This window comes from Stegodyphus dumicola, chromosome 4, assembly GCF_044657685.1.
Source record: "Stegodyphus dumicola isolate Sdum_Otavi_A_Nest chromosome 4, ASM4465768v1".
Lineage (NCBI taxonomy): Eukaryota > Metazoa > Arthropoda > Arachnida > Araneae > Eresidae > Stegodyphus > Stegodyphus dumicola.
The window spans coordinates 83,539,120-83,558,754 of NC_140771.1; the positions used below are offsets into that span (position 1 = coordinate 83,539,120).

General features: G+C 31.5%; 1 protein-coding gene across 1 annotated transcript in view; it reads right to left on the reverse strand.

The window, feature by feature from the left end:
• The window catches only part of LOC118200578 (uncharacterized), a 75,892-nt gene that overhangs the window by 49,914 nt on the left and 6,343 nt on the right, over nt 1-19,635 (reverse strand). Inside the window, exon 2 of the mRNA XM_085814355.1 lies at nt 15,516-15,661. Coding sequence (XP_085670481.1) covers nt 15,516-15,661 — 146 coding nt within the window. The remainder of the gene's footprint in view (nt 1-15,515; nt 15,662-19,635) is intronic.

Here is a 19,635-nt window from a genome sequence, read left to right on the forward strand (position 1 = left end):
AAATTTTAATTTTTGAATATAGAGTTTTTTGACCTAAATTTTGAAAGGATCTATGATATGAAGGGAAGGGAGCATAAGGAAAAGACGGTGATTTTCTTTGTTTTTAATGAAATTATAACGTCGCTTTGATTTCCAAACATATTTATATATATAAAAAAAATTTTTTAAATGATAGTTAAGTTTAATTAAAATTAAGAAATCATTTCCTGTAACAGGAGTGCGTATGTAATAATTAAAAGGGTTAACTTAAGGAATTAAAATTTGATAATTAGCAGTACAAATTTAATCTTTTAATATAATTTATAATTTGAATTTTGATTTTACTCTTTTACATGATTTAATTTTTCGTTACATAATCAATGCTACAATAAAAAATTGCACCATAAATTTACAAGCTAAAAAAGTGTTTAATTTATTTACAAGCTAAAAAAGTTTATGAATAAAATGTATTTAATTTTATTCTTGCAATATCCCACATAAAATATCAGAAACTAGCTTTGTTTACACTTTACAAATTTCTGCAGAATATCATTCCATAAAGGCTTTATAAAATTTTATGTCATTTTGCAAAACAATATTTCTATAGAAATCTCTTCTTTAAAAATTTGTAAAACTTCCGTAGAAATTTATTTCAAATAGAATTACCGACTCAGTTCCATAGGGCACGGGTTTGGTGTAGCAGAAGCTTCTAAATATTTCAGGAAAGATCGCTTGCCAAGGCCAGTGAGGAGCGTGTCTCGGTTTCAATTAAGCTGTTTCTACATTCTGAACCTTGCCATTCTCAGAACAACAAAATCAACGATTCCATGTTAGAAACAAATACTGATATAAAAAAATATGTGCGGACACGAGTACAAAACAAATAATAAAAATGAAGTAACACAAGAATGTATTAAAAAGGATTTAAATATTTACAGATATGTAAAATAATATATTCTTTCAAAAACAAAATCAGTAAGGATAGTATTGATATCATGATTAAGATGCAGAAAAAATATTAGTAATTCTAACGGAGGAGAATCCATTGGCTGTATAATTATTTTTCGCGGCTTTTCTCTTGTGCAACGCAAATAGAGAGACTTCACGTAGAAAAACTCTAGGAAGGCATCCCTCACCTTAAGGAAACAGCCCGCTTGTTCAAATAACCTCACCTACAAAGAAATTCTGATGGCTGATGAGTAACAGCACAAGTCTAATTAAAATTCTATAACCGGGATTGTTGAAAAAATATTCTCCTTCTTAAAATTCGATAATTGGCTCTTGTGTACTTTGCATATTTCGCTTAGAAAGAATGAAAGTTGTGAACCATTTATTTATACTGGAGTTATTAATTTCTTCTAATAACAGGTATTGTTAAATAATCCTAATGATTTAATAATAAGTTTCCTTGTGGGTTCTTATTATTCCTGAACAGTTCTTTCTTTACTCATGACACCAGAAACCTGCAGTTCACAATGCTGAAAACAATATTGGTTTTACAAACTTGCACGAGTTTTCGGTTACGCCTACAATCCTGTAACGGAGCGACCGAAGTGGAAAATTTTTGTAAGATCCATTATTTCGGTAATATCGCACTACAGCCAAACGTAATGCGTTAGTGAAACGTGTAGCTTTCCTGCATGTGCCGAACACGTGCCACTTTTCATACCAGAGAAGAAACCCCACAAAAGACTCCATTATGGGCTCTCCTATACAGCCGTTGTCGGCATCACCCTGTAACCTAATTGGAACCCGTCTGAAAAGAGTTGTAACTATCCACGGTTTTAATGGCCGCCGGGTCTTTAACTACGGGTATATATGTGAGAATTCTGTGTATAATATATACTTAACGGTTGGTTGTACGCTGTCTTTGCATTTTCTCTTGTCATTTTCACTTAGACCTCGCTTCGGGTATGTAAAGTTCCTAACAAATTAGTTTTGAGGCCAATAGCGATAGCTAATTATATAGCTTAAATATTATAAAAAGTCAATTGTATATGCAGTTAAACTTTTTTACATAAAATTTCAGTATTTGAATCTAAGTGTTCCGTACACTGGATGTTTTAACAAAAACTCCGGATTTAATATGTCCGAAAGACTGCTTTATTCTTAGCAAAGGGAAAGTAATTTTAACAGGCAAATACTCTAGTTTAAAAGTGTCATGTTTGATTTGACTTGATAACACTGGCGTTTTATCGCTATCTGTTCATTTCGCAGCTTCGTTAACATAGAGCGTTACACAAGGGAACAATAAGTTTTGATTGTGAAAATTTATTGCAAGAAGGGTGAGAGTTATGCACAGACTGTTACGAAGTTTCTCGCAGTCTTTGGCAGTGAACGTGCACTTACTGAAACATCAGTTTGCAGATTGATAAAAAAAACTTGAGGACACAAGTTCGACAGCCGGAGATACTAAATTACCACTCTCTCGACCTAGCCGGTGTGTTGAAAACATCGCTGTTTTGCTTTACAATGTTATTAGGAGTCCGATTTTAAACGGAAACAGCAAAAAACCTTAAAGAGAAAATTGAATGCGTCATTAGCCACGTCGATAGACAGATACATGAAAAAGTGATCACGAATTTCAATCTAGAAATTGTGGTGCTGCAGACCAGGCCATAGAGGACATATGCCATATATTATTCTTCATTCCTCGGTCGAACATTTCCCCTTTTGTATGCTGAAATATTTTCCATTCTCTTAAAATAAAGTATTTTATTGGACATATTAAATCCGACGATTCTTCTTCGATACACTATATAAAATATTGATGAATTCGTAAATATCATATTTACTCCTGTATTCCCCTCCCCCTTTTTTTTACTAATTTCATCATACGAAAATCGAGAGGGGAATATTTTGAGAGTAATTTTATACCCGAGGGATTCGGTTAAAGTAAGAACGTGGCAAATGGAAAGTATTCATGGATAAACTACCGGTAACTGAGACAATATTACTTATTTAAAAGAAACCTATATTTCAGTACGCATACACAATAATATAACATCACGGAATCTAAGATACCTTCATTTGTGCTTCTCTGTATTTTGAATCTCCCCCGCACTTATAGTTGCCCACAATTACACTATATGCCTCACATCATTCAGCGCTGCTGGAACTGTGTCTACTTGCAAGTCCTCGCCATCGTCTCCGTTATCATTGTCAGTCTCTCTTTTCTCGTGTAATGATTTTCAAAACTGTTAAGAGCGTTAAGTATCTCTGTTTTCTCGAAGCTGTTCATTATTAGATGCTTCATCAATCAGACATTATGCACCAAAAATCCGCCAGCCAATCAGTTAATGAGACGAGAATAACCATTATAGAGAAGAAATCGTTTAAAAATTTAGGGAAACCCGCTTTCAGAACGTCTTGAGGAAAAGGAGAATTAGGTGAATATTTAAAAGGTTTCCAAAACTTTGCGCTAAAAATCTAGGGGGGGGATACGCTAGAAAATACGCTATTTATGTTACATTCCTGGAATTAAGCCGGCATTCTGAAATAGCAAAGAAAGGAAAATTTCCGCTGTTTAGATGGTTATTTGAATATGGCAAAACGCACAAGGGCTACCTACTTAAGTGGCGAGATGCTTACGGGGAGGAATTTCTGAGGGAAATCTGCTCGTAAACTTAAGTAACTAACCATACAGTCAACTTCTTCGCATGGGTTGGAATCTAAACATGAACTATCAGTATTAAACCCGCTTTTAAGCGCTGGGCCTCTCTTGGTGCTGAAAGCTTCTGTAAAAGATAGACTGATATCTTTTCCATCTTTTTCACTGAAGAATTTTTAAATCGTTTTAAGAAAACATAATGATGGATATCAACAGGTGTATATATATATATATTTATTTTATAAGTAAAAGGAATGTTTAAAAGCTAATGCTAAAGAAATACATTTGTTACTATAGTTCCTTAGCAAAAATGTAAAATCATGTAACAACTAGAAACAATATTAAAGTAGTAAAAGCTATCTCGTAAAAACTAAATGTAAAAATTAAAAATCGAGATGACTTCAAAATCAAAAATGGGTGATACAAAATAAAAAATAATAAAAAAATTTTAACGCACAAAGAATTTTAAGAACTCTTGTAAAAATTAAATACATTTCAAGTACATAGTAAATATTTACACAAAATTGCAATAAATGGTAAATAGCTCAACTTGAGGTTTGAGCCGGATTTATCAAGGGAAAAGCAGGTCTCTCTAATTCATGTTGTCTTGCTACATTTGTATATATATATATATATATATATATCCTTGACAAATCTTAAGGATTTATAAACTGTTATTTATTTTTTATCTAGTGATTATTGTTCTGTTTTTGGTACATGATTTACTTTTATCTCAGTTTCGTTAACAATAATAACTATCTCTGGACTGCGTCATTTCTAGATTAATTCATATCATAGCATTTAAGTGATTTTAATGACGTAGCTAACTTGATCTCAAAATTTCGAGAATCGAAATTCTCTTGATGAGTTTCCGTATTGAATAATTACGCCCTTTGCTCCTGTTTCTGTTATCGCTAAGACGCTGCCATGCTGCTCCTCTTTTTACCGCAAAGCTATGAACAATGTAAAATATTGAAAAAAGCAAAGTGAATTTGGGCCACAAATGTCAACCTTAGTAAAGTTTTATTCTAAATTCTCCTATCCTACCGCTCCAGGGCTGAGTTTCTAAAATTAGAAGTGCCGGAGCCCTATGCAAGATTTTCAGGAAAGAGGAACAAGAGTAAATAAATAAATAAATGGCCATTAGAATAATTAATAATTTAAAAACTAAAGAGTTAATGAATATCAGATTAATTAATCATTATTAATATTAATAATTCATATTTGTTCATATTAATAATTCATATTTGTTCATATTCATAATTCATATTTGTATCGCTATTTAATTAATAATTAATTATTATTCATTAAAATAATTAAAGTAATTTAATTATATAAATTAAACTAAATGTACAGAGATAAATTAAAATTTAATAAGCAATTTTTAATGTAATTTTATTGCTAAAAATTTTGGAAATCATATTTCTGCTGAAATTGTTGTTCAGTTGCGTAGCAGAAGTGCCGGAGCCTTCTTAAATAAGGCTCCGGTGCGCTCCGTCTAGAATTATGATTTATGTAAAAAACGAAGAAGTACCGAAGCCAAACTCCAGTGGGCCCGGCGCAATTTAAGCTCTGACGTAATGTTGTGTTATCCTCGGTTTCCTTAACACGTAAGTACTGTCTTTGTGGTTTATCTTCTTAAATGTTAGATGACTTTATTCTACGCCGTTATCATCATTAAGATTTAATTAATGAGAAGTTGTGGAGATAAACTGATTTTTTTAATTCAGTTTCGAAGATTTTAACCTTACGTGTAAGTATATGTATGACTGTGTAATATGTAATTCATATATTGGCATTTATGCGTTTAGCAAGGGGGAAAGTCTCCTTTTACTTTAATTTGTTCGTTACATTCTTAATAATTTTCTGCTCCCTTTTTTTGTACGGGAGATAGGGGAAAGGGAACTTTATTGTTGTTTATTTGTGATTTCCACTATTACAAAATCTCTTTGTGTATATATACAGTGTTTTTGCGTGTTAAATAAATAATGTTAACATGAATATGTACAGGATAATTATCAGCAAAATGATTTTCTGCTTCTTTTTTTGTGGGGAGATAGGGAAAGGGGGAGCTTAATTATTGTTTATTTGTGATTTCCTGCTATCACAAAATCTCTTTGTGTGTGTGTATATATATATATATATATATAGTACTTTTTCGTATTAAATAAATAATGTTAACATGAAAATGTACAGGAAAATTATCAGTAAAATGATTTTAAAGAACAGCATGCCGTCTCCGTGCGTAACTTCTTAACGAGGAGGTTTGCTTTTCATTTAAAAAGAGTCTTGAGTAAGTCCAGACATCTTTTATTTTGTTATCCTCGGTTTCAAATATTCAAATACGTTTCCGAACAAATGAAAAAAGTAAATAAAAATGTTTAACCCTAACTTCAGCTAAATCTGTGGAGAGAGCAGGGGGGATGCGAAATCCTGAAACCGAATGTGCCCCGATCTTTGCGCTTTGTTGACGCAAATATTTTTCTTTCCCGAAAAATAGAGGATCCCCCCGTTGAGTTGTCACCTTTTGTGCGACGCCGATTTCGGATGTCAGTGCCACGTGACACGTCCCGACCAATCAGAAGCATCTATTCAACATTCGAGCTACTTGTGTGCCCACGTGTCCCTTCAAAGAAAGTGTCTAAACTCCCCTTTCCCCTCATCATGAATGGAATCGTCTCGGATGATGTAATGAAGGAGGTAACCATGGAAACCTATATATGTCCTTCGATCTGTCCTGCAGCTATACAGAACAACACTCCCCCCCCCGCGCCTAATCGTGCCGAAGATTTCGTTTTAATAGGAGTGTAATCATATCTATAACAAAAGAAAACTTTGGCTCCTGCTCATTCCCAAAACAGGTGTCAGGAATTAAGGTTATATAGTTTTTGAGTCCAAGTTTTCTCTTACAATCTTTTGTAAGTGGCAATAGCAAAACTCAGTTCTAAATTTCTGTGACTTAATTGGTATGGAACTGACTATTTATAAATTAATTACAATATGCCAAAAAGTAAATTGAGAGAACCACTCAGTTCTTTAAATATTAAATCTCTGTTGATAATGCTCTGGCAACTATGGCATTTTGCCGCCGAGTACAATCTCTGTTTTCCCAAAATTCTAAAAATTTTGTCATCATCAAATTTTGCAGCTCGGTGCTTCTTTAAATTCTAAAACTTTTAGCCCGCTTAATTTCTGTAGCCCGGTGCCAGCTGTACCATTTGCGCCGGCTCTGGCGCCAGCACTTTTAACTGGATTTAATATCTAAACTTGCTTATTCAGCTGTTGAACTAAACGAAACAATTTAAGTACCGGAGCCCTATGGAAGGCCGTTAACAATGTAGAAAAGAAACAAATAATTTAAAAAAAAAAAAAAAAAGAATTAATAATTATGCAAGACGAAAAATAAATAAATATCTTTATAAGTTAACGATAATTAAATCAATGGTAAAGCAAATGAAACTAAAGTGCCCTAAAAATGAAATTAAATGGAACAGACTTAGCTAGAGGGGGAGGGGGAAGCAACTGTCCGCCCGAGCAGCAAATTTCTTGGGGCGCCATTTTTCAAACATAATTTTGTCGGACTTAATCATATGGAATAGTTAGATCAAAATGGCATACATTCGATTATAGCAAAACATATTATAGTTATCTTCCTAAGGCTCTCCACGAAGGGATTAGAAACTGACCCATATTTATGAAAGGGATACTCTCTCTACTGAGGTCAAACAAGTGTAGATATTATATATTATGTATCCTACGTTTCACATAGAGTAAAATAGCGGAAGTTTATGCAATTACAGAGGTGTTTAAACATTTTTAGAATGATTTCGGGACAATTTAATTAACGTTTATAATGTATAAAGCATTTTTTTTAAATGTACGATATGATCCTTTCATGGATTCTAAATCTCCGTGGTTTTCATGACAGAAAGGCTTTTCGTAAAATTTCCAGGGGTATTGATTTCCGTTTCTCCTCCGTACTTTCCAAGAGTCCATCTATTGTGGTGAGTTTTGTGCTTAAAAAGAGCTCTGTTCAAGAGACTAATGAAGGTATAATAATCTACAGGTGAAACATCAGGAGACTTCACAGGAGTACGCTTAAAACGTATATATGCAATATCTGCATCAGTCTTAATTTTTTTTCAAGGAATGCATCGTACTTTTTGAAGTATAACTTGTTGCTTTGTCTTAATGAAGTTTCAGTCTTTGAAAGTCATTGGAATAAAGAAATGGAAATTTCTCCTAATATCGGATGTAAAACTTCTCTTGATAGTACGTTGACTTGATTTTAACATTTTTTATTTTTTATTTACCAAGAATCCTGAGACAATCTTAAATTTCTTAGTGAAACTTTCTTTGCACTGAAGGAAATTGGTTTGCACATATTTTTTCTCTTCGTTCGTGCTAATTAATAGACTTTTTAATGCAGTCATTAAAGTAAACCCATGCCTTAAAAAAGGGGCACAATGTATTTGCTTTTATAAATTGTTCTGATTTGAGCCACATGCTCCGGCAAAAGCTGGGGAAAATTAAAAGTTTAGCTTTTTTAAGTTTTAAACTTGGTTTATTATTTTCTTCATTGTTGTTACGGTTGTATTTAAAGACTTTTGATTTTAATTTGCAATTGATTTTTGCATCGGCGGATTTTCTCTTGTTAAACGATTGAACTTAGAAATATTAATTAAAAATTCAATAATAATATTTAAAATTTCAATATAAACAGTTTACATTTTGGACAATGAAGAAAACGGTGAAGGAATACCCATGGGGTACTCTGTAGTGACATTAGGTATTTTTGGATGCAGGCAAGATGAAAAATTAGCAACGCCTTTGCCGATAATCGAACCGTGGACCTCTCAATTACGCACTGAGCGTACGGACCACTAGACCACGAAAGCACGCTAAGAAACCGGGACAAATACCTTATAACTCAGGCCACAGCAAATGAGGAAGAGCAATAAGTATTCCCTTCGTTTCTGTAAGTTACTGTGCTAATCCTGAGCAGCGATTAGGCTCCAGGTGTCGCAGAGCAGACATATTTCATGCTAAACGTAACGTAACATGCGGCAGGGTGACACAGCAAAGCACATCCTTTGAAGCGGATATGTGTTTAGTTAAAATTTATGAATATGAAGAGCTATTTCCAGTTGATTCCAATTCCAGTTGATTCTGAGTACTCTGATAAGCCAATTAACTTTTTTACTGATAAGAAAAATGAATTGATTGCTGCTAAAAAAAGATGAAAAACACACTCTTACCTCACCAGTCAAATAAAAACCTCACTTTGACATCTTTTTGAAATTTAAATAAATAAATCGGAAGAAACGTTTTGCAGCGAAGAGTGACTTTTTTCTTTTATATACGATTTAGGAATGCGGTCGAGAAGAAACAGATAATTCTAATCATAGTCGATGGTTATCGATGGTGCTGGCATAATTGTGTAGTAGAAGAAGAAACTTTCAAATGTTGAATTCTTTGAATATAACAAGACTCATACATTTAATTCCTTGATTAATAATTCCTTATGACACATTTTTCTGTTTTTTCATGTCACCTATGGGTGCAACAAGACCTCCCCCCCCCCCAATTCTATATACAGTTATCACATTCTTAAACAATAGAAGATGTAGGGAAGCGAACAGCGAGAAGAAAAAGTGAGTGCGCATTTCAAGAAGGCTTATATATAAGATTTGGAATCCTTTGTTTAATTTTTGAATTATGATTGACCAAGAACAGTACTCAATGCAGATGACATAATGCAGGTTAGTTTTTCAGTGGCGAAGTTTAGAGAAAGTTATTACTATTTTTAGAATAGAGAAGTACTCAAATTAAAATGAGTCATTTTCAGTTTCATATTTTTTAATCTTACGTATATATATTTTATTATCAGTTTTATTATTTTTTTAATTGTCTTTGTTTCAGTTCTGAAATGTTTATGGTTTTGTTTTAATTTTGATATATGCATTTCCTGTTAGAGTATTGTCTACCTTTCAAGATCTAATTTTGTCTCAATTATCATCTCTTAGTTTATTAATTAATTTCGCAGGATACTGCGAAACTTTAATAATATATATCCTCTTAATTTTAAATTTCTCAACTTTTATATATATATATGTAGAGAGAGAGATACAGTTATATATATATGCACATAATTTACATTTATTTCTAGTTTAAATGTATATTAAGTATAATACATTAAACGCAACCGTATACGTGAAATATATCTTATGCTTTGTCACGTGGGCCTATGCAATACATGGTCACATGGGCCTGTGCATTACATTACGTGGTCACAGGGTCCTAAACATTAACACACGTAGTAGCTGTATAATATATATGCCTTCTATACAATATATAGGTAACTGAATAGGAATAAAATGTTCTTTAGTTATGTGCAAGGATTTGTTATAAATCAGGTTCGTTGTAAGGGGTTTGCCTGTAACCCATAAGGTCTTACAATCAGGAGTAAATGTCGGTAGATCGGTATTTATAGCTGCAAAATCTAATTTTCAAGTGATTAACTTTTGCAGTCGTTTTGGATTTCATGAATAAGTCTGTCCACCGCTCAAGAAATATTTATATGATAACGACGATGCGAATGTGGCTTGCGTTATACACACGTTTAAAATAAGTTGACAATAATAATTCACATGTTTATGCTCTACTCTCTTCGCGTTTAATAATAACCCGAAGTATTCAAGCTAAGACCCCCATTCTCAATATAAATTCCCTTATCATTGTTGACACAGAGGTCACAGTGTCACGTGACCTCGCACCCCCTATCTTCGGAAACATTTTGCCCGGCGAATAAAGTCAGGAATTTACATCGGCGGCCTTTTTTAATACCGAATAATGTCTTTTGGATGTTGACTCTATCGAGAGGCGATCGCGAATAGGGCAAGGTAAGAGGAAAGTTTTAACGCGTGCTGCATTTTGGAGGCTTTACAAGCTCGGCAAAGATTTAAAGCAGCGATTTATATAAATGGTGGCGCTACTGTCAGGCGAGATAAGGTTCTCGGCTGAAAATTGGTTTATTGTTTATGAGAAATTAAAGAGAAATTGCTTTATTTCTAAAAAGGCCGATGCAGAATTGTTGAGTCTTCTCTGAAGAGAGATTTTTTATGAATTCTTTTACATGATTTTACTTGTTTTTTCGGTACTTAATTTGGGCATTTTTCCGTTTGGTCAACTATATATATGTCTCTTAGACAGTGGTTTAAAACTGGCGGCCCTCACAGAAATTTTATGCTGCCTGAGAAAACAATTCATTTATGTATTTGTTTACAGTGTTGAAAGGATTCCAAGATTTTAGCTATTTGAAGTCGGAGTTCACATTAATTTCATTACCATTAAAAATGCACATGAATAATGCACCATAAAATCTATAAATGGAGCTAATTAATTTGCGATATGTTATAAATCTTAATCAGATATGTTAAGACATAGATTTGATTAATTTTTATTCGTACTTGTCAAAAAAAATTAAGCTCAGTTACAAATTTTTGCTCCAAGAATACAGAGGGTCTTCACACATTTTTGTAACGATTTTGATTTCTTCCATGAATTTAAATATTAATTTTAAAATATAAACGTACTGGCGTCAAATTGGAATAAGATTTAATTATCGTATGCAGCATTAAAAATATTCTTTTCTTTAAAATGTCGCTGAAAAATAGCAATGTATTGAAGGTTATATTTTTGCGCTGTCCGAAGATAAATGCTCTTATTCAGTTAATAAAAAATAATGTGAAAAGTATGATTTTAATATTTCTTTACTTAAGTGACATAATGAATATGAAAGGAAAGAAACGTCTACGTCAAAGTTTACATCTGACTGGGAGAAAAAGCAAAAAATTGCATACCCAACAAAGGTATTAAATCTAAAGTCGCATCTCACGTTTTAAGAGAAAATCGAGTTCCCCAAAGAGCTATTGCGAAATCTTTAAATATCTCTGTAGGAACTTGAACAAAATTATAAAATCTGCTTTAAAGCTGATCAAAACAAAACAACAACAACAAAACCATTCTCTTCATCGCCTAACACTGAAACATGTTTCTCAGCGTAAGACTATGTGCAGACTGCTCTATGAAAACTAGCTGGCAGGTAAAAAATGGAAATATATAGTTACAATTGATGAGGCTTAGATATACTTATCTGATTTCAATAAAAAAAAAAAAGATCGATTTACAATCGAAAAAGAGGAGAAAAAGACTTAATATGTTGGTTCAGAGAAAACAAGGAAAGTTTTTCTAAAGGTTTGATGGTTATTACTGGATTCTCTTATAACGGAAAACTTAAGGTAAGAAAAATAGAAAAAATGTTAAAATTAAATTCGGATTATTATCAGAAATGCATTTTAACACCTATTTTTAAATAAGAAATTCCATCTCTTTATCCAAACAATCTTCATTCTGTTAAGTTTCATCAGGATAAAGCTCCAAGCCATACCTCTAAATCTACTGCTCATTTTTTGAAAAAATGAGAAATGAAACAGGAATTGAAGCTATTCCCTTTAAATAAATCCTACCCAAGTCCTCCAATGTGTCTCCTATGGATAGTGCATTTGGACTTTTAAAACAAGCTCTTTATAAGCGGCATCCCAAAACATTGGATGGACTCTGGAAGACTGTGAAGGGGGAGTGGAATAAAATCAACATTGATGTTTTAAGAAAAGGACTCTTATCTTGGAAATCAAGATTTAATATGATAGTTAACAAAATGGCTATCAGACTGAACGTATTAGAAAATAAAATTCTAAAGTTTGTTTATAAATAAATCTTTGCAAATTCGTTACGAAAATGTGTGAACATCGTCTGTAATAATTTGTTTGAGAATACGTTTATATGTGAACATGTTTTTTTTTTCCACAATTGAAAAAATGAATAAGAAAGGAACCCGACTGGCCAAAGATCATTTACAATCCGTGATGAAGATAATTTCTAGTAATTTCTCTCCAAGGCTACAAACTTTACTAGAATCGAAACGTTTTCAAATGTCAAGTTGTTGTAAGAAATAAGGAAGTTAAGACATATTTATATACAAAATATATAAATTTATTTTGGCGTTAAAGAAAAATAAATACGAGACAGACTAAACTCTTATTTTTTATTCTTAAATTTTGTTCCACTTGGTAAATTTTTGTTTTTAGTTTAAATTAAAGTATGTTATTTAGTGATTAATGAAATACGTTAGAATTATTTGAAAGAAATGTTGGTCTAAGAATTTAATGTCTAGCTGTTAGTATACTTGACTTATGCAGTGTAACCAACAAAAATGTCATTGATTTAAATTAAAAATGTATTTAAAATATTTTCTATTTTATAAAAAAAATTTTTCATTTTATTAAAAAAAATATAATCCTTCAGATTTTCTTATCATGCATTCTGTCTGTCTGAGATTGAGTTTGAGACTGTTAGCCTTAGGTGTGAATGTATATTAATAATTTTATTTGTTTCATAGTTAAGAGCTTTAAATAGGTACGCTTAAGAACAAAATTTCGTATGGCGTCGAAGTAAAAATATTCATTTTCATTGAAGAAAACAACAATACGGCCTTGTTAATTAAATACATTTTAATGTTAACTTTAAACAGTGGTATACCATTTTGAACAAATATAGTGCTCCAGACGAACATCTGCACCTTGAAGCCCCAGTTTTAAAATTTCGAATTAGTTTTTTTTATTTATTTAGTATTTTGCGCTAGCTTAATGTGATCGATTTAAAAGAAATGCGTTGTCATTCTCCGAAGCATAAGAATTTTCTTTCAAATTTAATCGAAAAACTCAATGATTTAAAAGAAATGTATTGTCACAGCTGAAAATAAAATAATTTTATGTTCCACACGCAAGTGTGTTTCCATTCGTCAAAACGTAAAGTATCAGATTTTTCTTTCAAATTTAATTTTTCTGCTGTTGATTAATAAATAAAGCTATTTCAAGATAAACAAATGCGTTATTATGATTAATTACTTCTTCTTGGGTCTGTGAAAATGCTTTAAATGCCATCGTTTGAATTTAGTATGAGGACATTTAGCCTAATATGGAAACGTTATATATTTTCTGTATGTTTGAAAAGTGAAAAAAATATATAACGTCCCTCCTATAAAAATACTGAATGTTTTTAATTAGATATATCATGAATTAAATGCATTTTTATTTAAATCAATCCAATCCAAAAGTAAAAAAATGATATTCTTAAGAACTGCATCTATTGTTTTAACTAGCTTTATTTGTTAATGAACAACAGACAAATATAGTCTGAAAGATCTCACATTTTGCCGAATGGCAACAGAATCGAATGAAAGTAAAAAAAAAAAAAAGTATTTATAGGGGGGCGGCATTTAAAGTGTATCACTGCAAAACCGAGTTTCGAGACTAATAGCCCTTTTAGGCTAAAAAATCCGATTTCTTTCAAAAATTTTTTTTAACTAGACTGAGAATCTTAACGTGAACATTAACCAGTCTCTATTAAAATATCCTCCAAAAATATATCCTACCCTGTAGACAGCTACCTTCATGTGCTTTGTGCTAATCGTTTAAATTAAAGTCAGCCTTAAATATGTTACTATAGCAGTGAAAATAAAAATATAAAGTTATTTGATATGGACATCATATGATATATATTCTACTGCCTGTTCAATTATATATATTTTTGCTGCATTCCATTCAAACTTATTTCCTCGAATTTCACTTGAAATGTATTTCTCATTCACTGAATTCAATTCTCACTTCGCGGCAAACCAAAAATACTTAAAACATCTTCATTAAAAATTGTAAAACACAGAACAACATAAAACACTAAATACAGTTAAAACAATAATTTTTAAAATTAAAATTAGAGTTTCTACGCAAAAACAGGAATTCGGCCAGCGGGCTAGAAGGCAGATTTTTCAGTGCACAGACTGAAAGGTCTGTGCACCTTGGTCGCACTCGGCAAAAAGACATTGAAGGTGCAGAAACCTGACTTAATTCACTATTCTACTGAGCTTCAAATTACAACGGCGGTTCATTAGGCGTAACTCGTCACTTAAGTTTTAAATTAGTGATAATTCCATAACTATTACAATATAGGTTACCTAAAGGCACAAAAATCTTAACGGAAATAAGAACAACATAATTAACTTTAAAGCAAAAAATTCACACTTCATAAACATACATGAATAATAAATAGGCTCACCGAGCCAAGTAACCGAGTGGCTATATATATATACACGTGTATTGTGACTGCAACGAAAAAGGGAGTACACAGCTACAGCAGTCCCATATACAAAATTTTAATGTCCTAAGGTTACTTGTTTTTGAATTATGCGAGATATAATACGTCCTTACATACAGACGTCAAGAAAAGAATCTGTTCTGAAACCATTTTACAATTCATTTTTTGGGAGGAAAGAGTCCTTTATTCTGTCTGTGCGTACAGAACTCGCCCAAGAACATCGTTCAAATGGTTTCGAGACCGGTCGAAATAGATATTTTCGTTGAAATATTATACCCGAAATTTTTTGCGATTACAATACTTCCTTTACTTCGTACAAAAGTTAATAAAACCATGAAAAAATGCATGCCCTTCTTACTTAAATTAAAACTGATTTATATTTAAATGTAGAAAGCTTGCATGTAATAATAATTGTAATAAATCCTTAATATGATTTCTTTTTAGAGTTATTGTTAACTTTTTGGGGAGATGCGACAACGTTAATCACTCTTTCTCTATGTGATTCATCAATCAGTTTTTACTCTATTCTGTGCGACAATCCATTTTTTTCTTATCATATCGGATATAGAGATTCACCGGATACAGGGAACCAAACTTTTGGTCCATTCAATTTCATTGCAGCGAACAATCTTATTTATTTATCTTATTTAAAGATCATAAAAATATTTATGGTAGTACTTAATTTGCTTTTCTGCAGTAAATTTTACTTTACCATTCAAGCGGTTTTCTTCTGCACTTTCTTTTATGTAAAACGGAGTCCCTGAGGCTGCAGTTCTAGAATTTTCGAGAATCGAACTAGCACCGACGTATGAAGTTCCACCGTACGAAGAAAGACAGCCCGGAGTTTGGCTCCAGCTCCTGTGTAAATATAAAGCAATGTTAATTAAATATAAAGTAATGTAAATATAAAATTATATTAATTAAATATAATGTAAATATAAAGTAATTTTAATTAAATATAAAGTAACGTAAATATAAAGTATTGTATCTGCAATTTTACATTAATTAATTATTTAATATCTGCAAGACTTTAGTTTCGAAGAGTAATTAGAATCTCGTTCTTTAGCAGCAGGAGGGAAAATGACGAATGGGAAGCATGATGTGCCCACGCGATAACAATAAGCAAAAAATTTCAAGGAAATTTCAAGGAATTAAATTTAACGAATCACAAAATTTACATTTCTATATGATCTTCGTACAGAAAACTTCTCGATTAGCAAAATGTGTCCCATACACTAATAAGGTCATGTAAAAAATTTCAGCATTGTATTGCAAAAAAAGCCGCAGAGACATGTAATTACATAAATCCTGACGTAAAGCATTTTTCTATGCCTCGTTATGGGTTTGAAAAGTTAGTTTTGTAAATTTGTAAAGAAAATTAAAGATAAGAACAATATTTTATATGCTTACTACCCGCTATGCGGCCAACCTTCGTCTGGCTTTTAAATGTACCAGAAAAATGCCTAAAGGGAACACCAAACATTAAATTTAAAAACTCCACAGAATTTTACTCTGCAGAACAACTTTATCAAAAAAAAAAAAAAAAAAAAAAAAAAAATTCAATAAAAATATTTTATATACATAAAAAATTACAATGAAATAAGCAATATCCCTTAACACAAATATTAATTATCGTCATAAATAAAGTAAACAACTTCCCGTTGCAAAATGTTAAGAATTCAAATGGTATAAAGGAAGTTGAGAACTTTATTTCCTAAAAAAATCATGCAAAACTTTTTATATAATTAAAATTATATATAATTAAAACATAATATAAAAGAAATTATAATAAATTATGAAATAAGTCTCATATTTTCAAGAGAAAAGAGTCAGCAGTCCAGTATCCAAAGCAATGAATGTGCGTGTTGCGTGTGCAAAAATCAAAAGAAAATAAGCAACATTTTATCTCATATTTTCAACAGCCGGATGTCCAGTATACAAAGCATTGAATGAAAAACTGTTGCCAAAACCACATTTCTAAAAGAATGAAACTATTCAAGATGATGCGATTTCACCAAAAAAGATAAAATAAAAAAATTCTGATTCGAATTTTGAAAAAATCGCTTCGAGGTGCACTGGCTGTTGTCTAGATGCACTTATGTACCAAATTTCGTAGCTCTGGGTCTATTAGCTTACCCGCAGCACGAACGAAAGATAAACACACACAGACAGATTCTTTCTTTTATTATATGCAGAGATGATTCGTTTCTGAATCTCATCATTTGCAGTCTAGCTGTAAACATTTACATTTTAATTTATGATTAACACCTCATCAACTTTATTTAAACATATCTGTGTGAAATTTTACTATAAAATACTAAAATTTTATACATGACCTTATCAGTGTATGGGGCACATTTTGCTAATTCAGAATTTTTTTGTACGGGTGACATATAAAAATGTTAAATTTGTATTTCTTTATCTTTTATTCCCTGAAAACTTTAATTTGATTTCATAAAATTCTGTACCTTTTTTAAAGTAACATTGTAATTTATATTATATATGTCTACGATTATATTTATGGAATAAAAGCCGAGATCAGTGTTTTTGGGACACCCTGTATATATTGTTGCGTGAATGCACACAAAAATTATGGTAGCGTGATAAATTTATTTTGCCAAAAGAAGCACTTTACAGTTCTGAAATTTTCCACAAAAATACTCGTACAGCTTTTCTCAGTATCACAGAGAAGAATCACTAGTTACACTTCAAACTACTAAGAACATTAAGCACAATGCAATGCAAAATGCATCTAAAATGGCGAAATTCCTCCGAACTCGCGCACTGAACTAAACAACTCGGAAATTCATATTCTCTCCAGTCTTATACAGTTTTCCCCTAGGCCGCTAAGAAATCTCAAGTGCCTTTCCCATCTCGAAATTACTGGAAGGTATATGAGAGCCGGAAACGGCTACAATCACACGTAGGAAAGATCAATTGCATTTATTCAATCACAATATCAGTTGCAATTATAGGGACAGGACCAAAATGTTGCCAAATGGTCGCCACGTTTGGATACTTTTGGTGATTTCTCGCCAAATTTGGCTACAAAACCAATCACCAAAAACATCGCCAGCTTGGCGATATCTCACCAATTTAGCTATTTACCTGAAAGTTAAATATATTTGCTCCTGTATTCTTATTTTTCCTGCAGTGATTGATCTCTTTCAAGCGTTTCATATTACATTTTACAAAAAATACTACAGTTTCACATATAATTTCACTAAACATTTTTACAGACATTCAAAATTCGTAGCAACACACACACACATATATATACACTTTTGTATTGCCGACTGCAACAAAAATGGGAGGTGCTTAACTAGATGCTATAGCAGTCCCATATACAAAATTTCAATGTTTTACTGCTAATCATTTCTGAGTAATGCGAGATACATACATAAGTATTTTCTGCATCTGTAAGTGCTACTAAGCCTAACGAAGCCACCATTTGCTTACATTTGAAGTTCCTAGTAGAATAGTGAATTGAGTCAGTTTCTGCACTTTCAGTGTGTTTTTGTCGAGTGGACCAAAAGTAAACTTTCATTTTTGTGCACCGAAAAATCCGCTTTCTTGCATCCTGGACGAAATTCTTGTTTTTGTATAGAAACTCTAATTTTAATTGTAAACAATTTTTAAACTGTTTTAACTGTATATGGTGTTTTACGTTTTTCTGTATTTCACAATTCTTAATGAAGATGCTTTTAGTTTTATGTATTTTTGCCTTATTGTGAAGTGAAAACTGAATTAATTCAAATTGAATGAGTAATATATCTCTAATGAAATTAGAGGAAATAAGTTTATACGCAGAAAAAAAAAATGTGTATAATTTAATAGGCCGTACAAGGAAATCAAATAATGTCCACATGAGATTTTTTATTTATTGTCTTTGGTACATATAAAAGAGAAGATAAAAATTCTTTATTTTCCCGCTGTTAATAATTTCTGTAGTGTTAGACAGCATGTTTTATTTATAATATTTTTAATGCATTGTTTGACGCACTCATGAGTATTAAGTGCGTATGTTGAATATTTTGAAAGCTGCAAAATATATTTCGTTATTAATGAAAAGAAGTTAAGTAAAATAGCAGACGACAATACGACAAAAGTAAAAATTTATGCTTATGAAAGGAAAAAAAAAAAAGTTAAGCTTTTGATCAATAGACTTTCTAAATTAAAAAATAGATTTCATATATTATTAATAAATATTTATTAGGCATTCTTAATAAAAATGAGAATTAAGAAACTCCATTTGAATAATCTTAAACAAAAGTTTATTTGAAAACTTAAGGCCCGAAATAACTGTTGCTATTCATTGAAGATAGTAACAAAATGCATCCTTTATTCTGACCGTATATACAGACGTCATGCAAAAAAATTGCCCAAATGGATTCTGGAATGTCAGAATAGATATTTCAGTTGAAATATGGTACCCGAAATTTTTGCGATTACAATTACTTTGTACAAGGGAGTAAAATATTTTTAGTTTAATGAAATTTTCTGTATGTGTAATTAGATTATGATTTTGTAGATGAATTTTTTAAAGAGAGTTATTTAATCTCTTATTCCAATTAAATTATATGATAAATTATTTTTATCCTTTCAGTACATTAATCGTCGTATCTATTTTCAATAAAAGCTTTTTGTATAAAACCTTTTTTCTTAACGGTAATTTTTATTTTAAAATATTTAATGTTTCTTACAAAAAGTAAAACAGAGTCATGGAAAGACCTTTTAAAAATACAGATATTAAAAGAGAATGTAAATTTTATATTAAAAATCAGAAATGAAAATGAATCTACTTATTGTTATTAAGTTAAAAGTTGCATGAG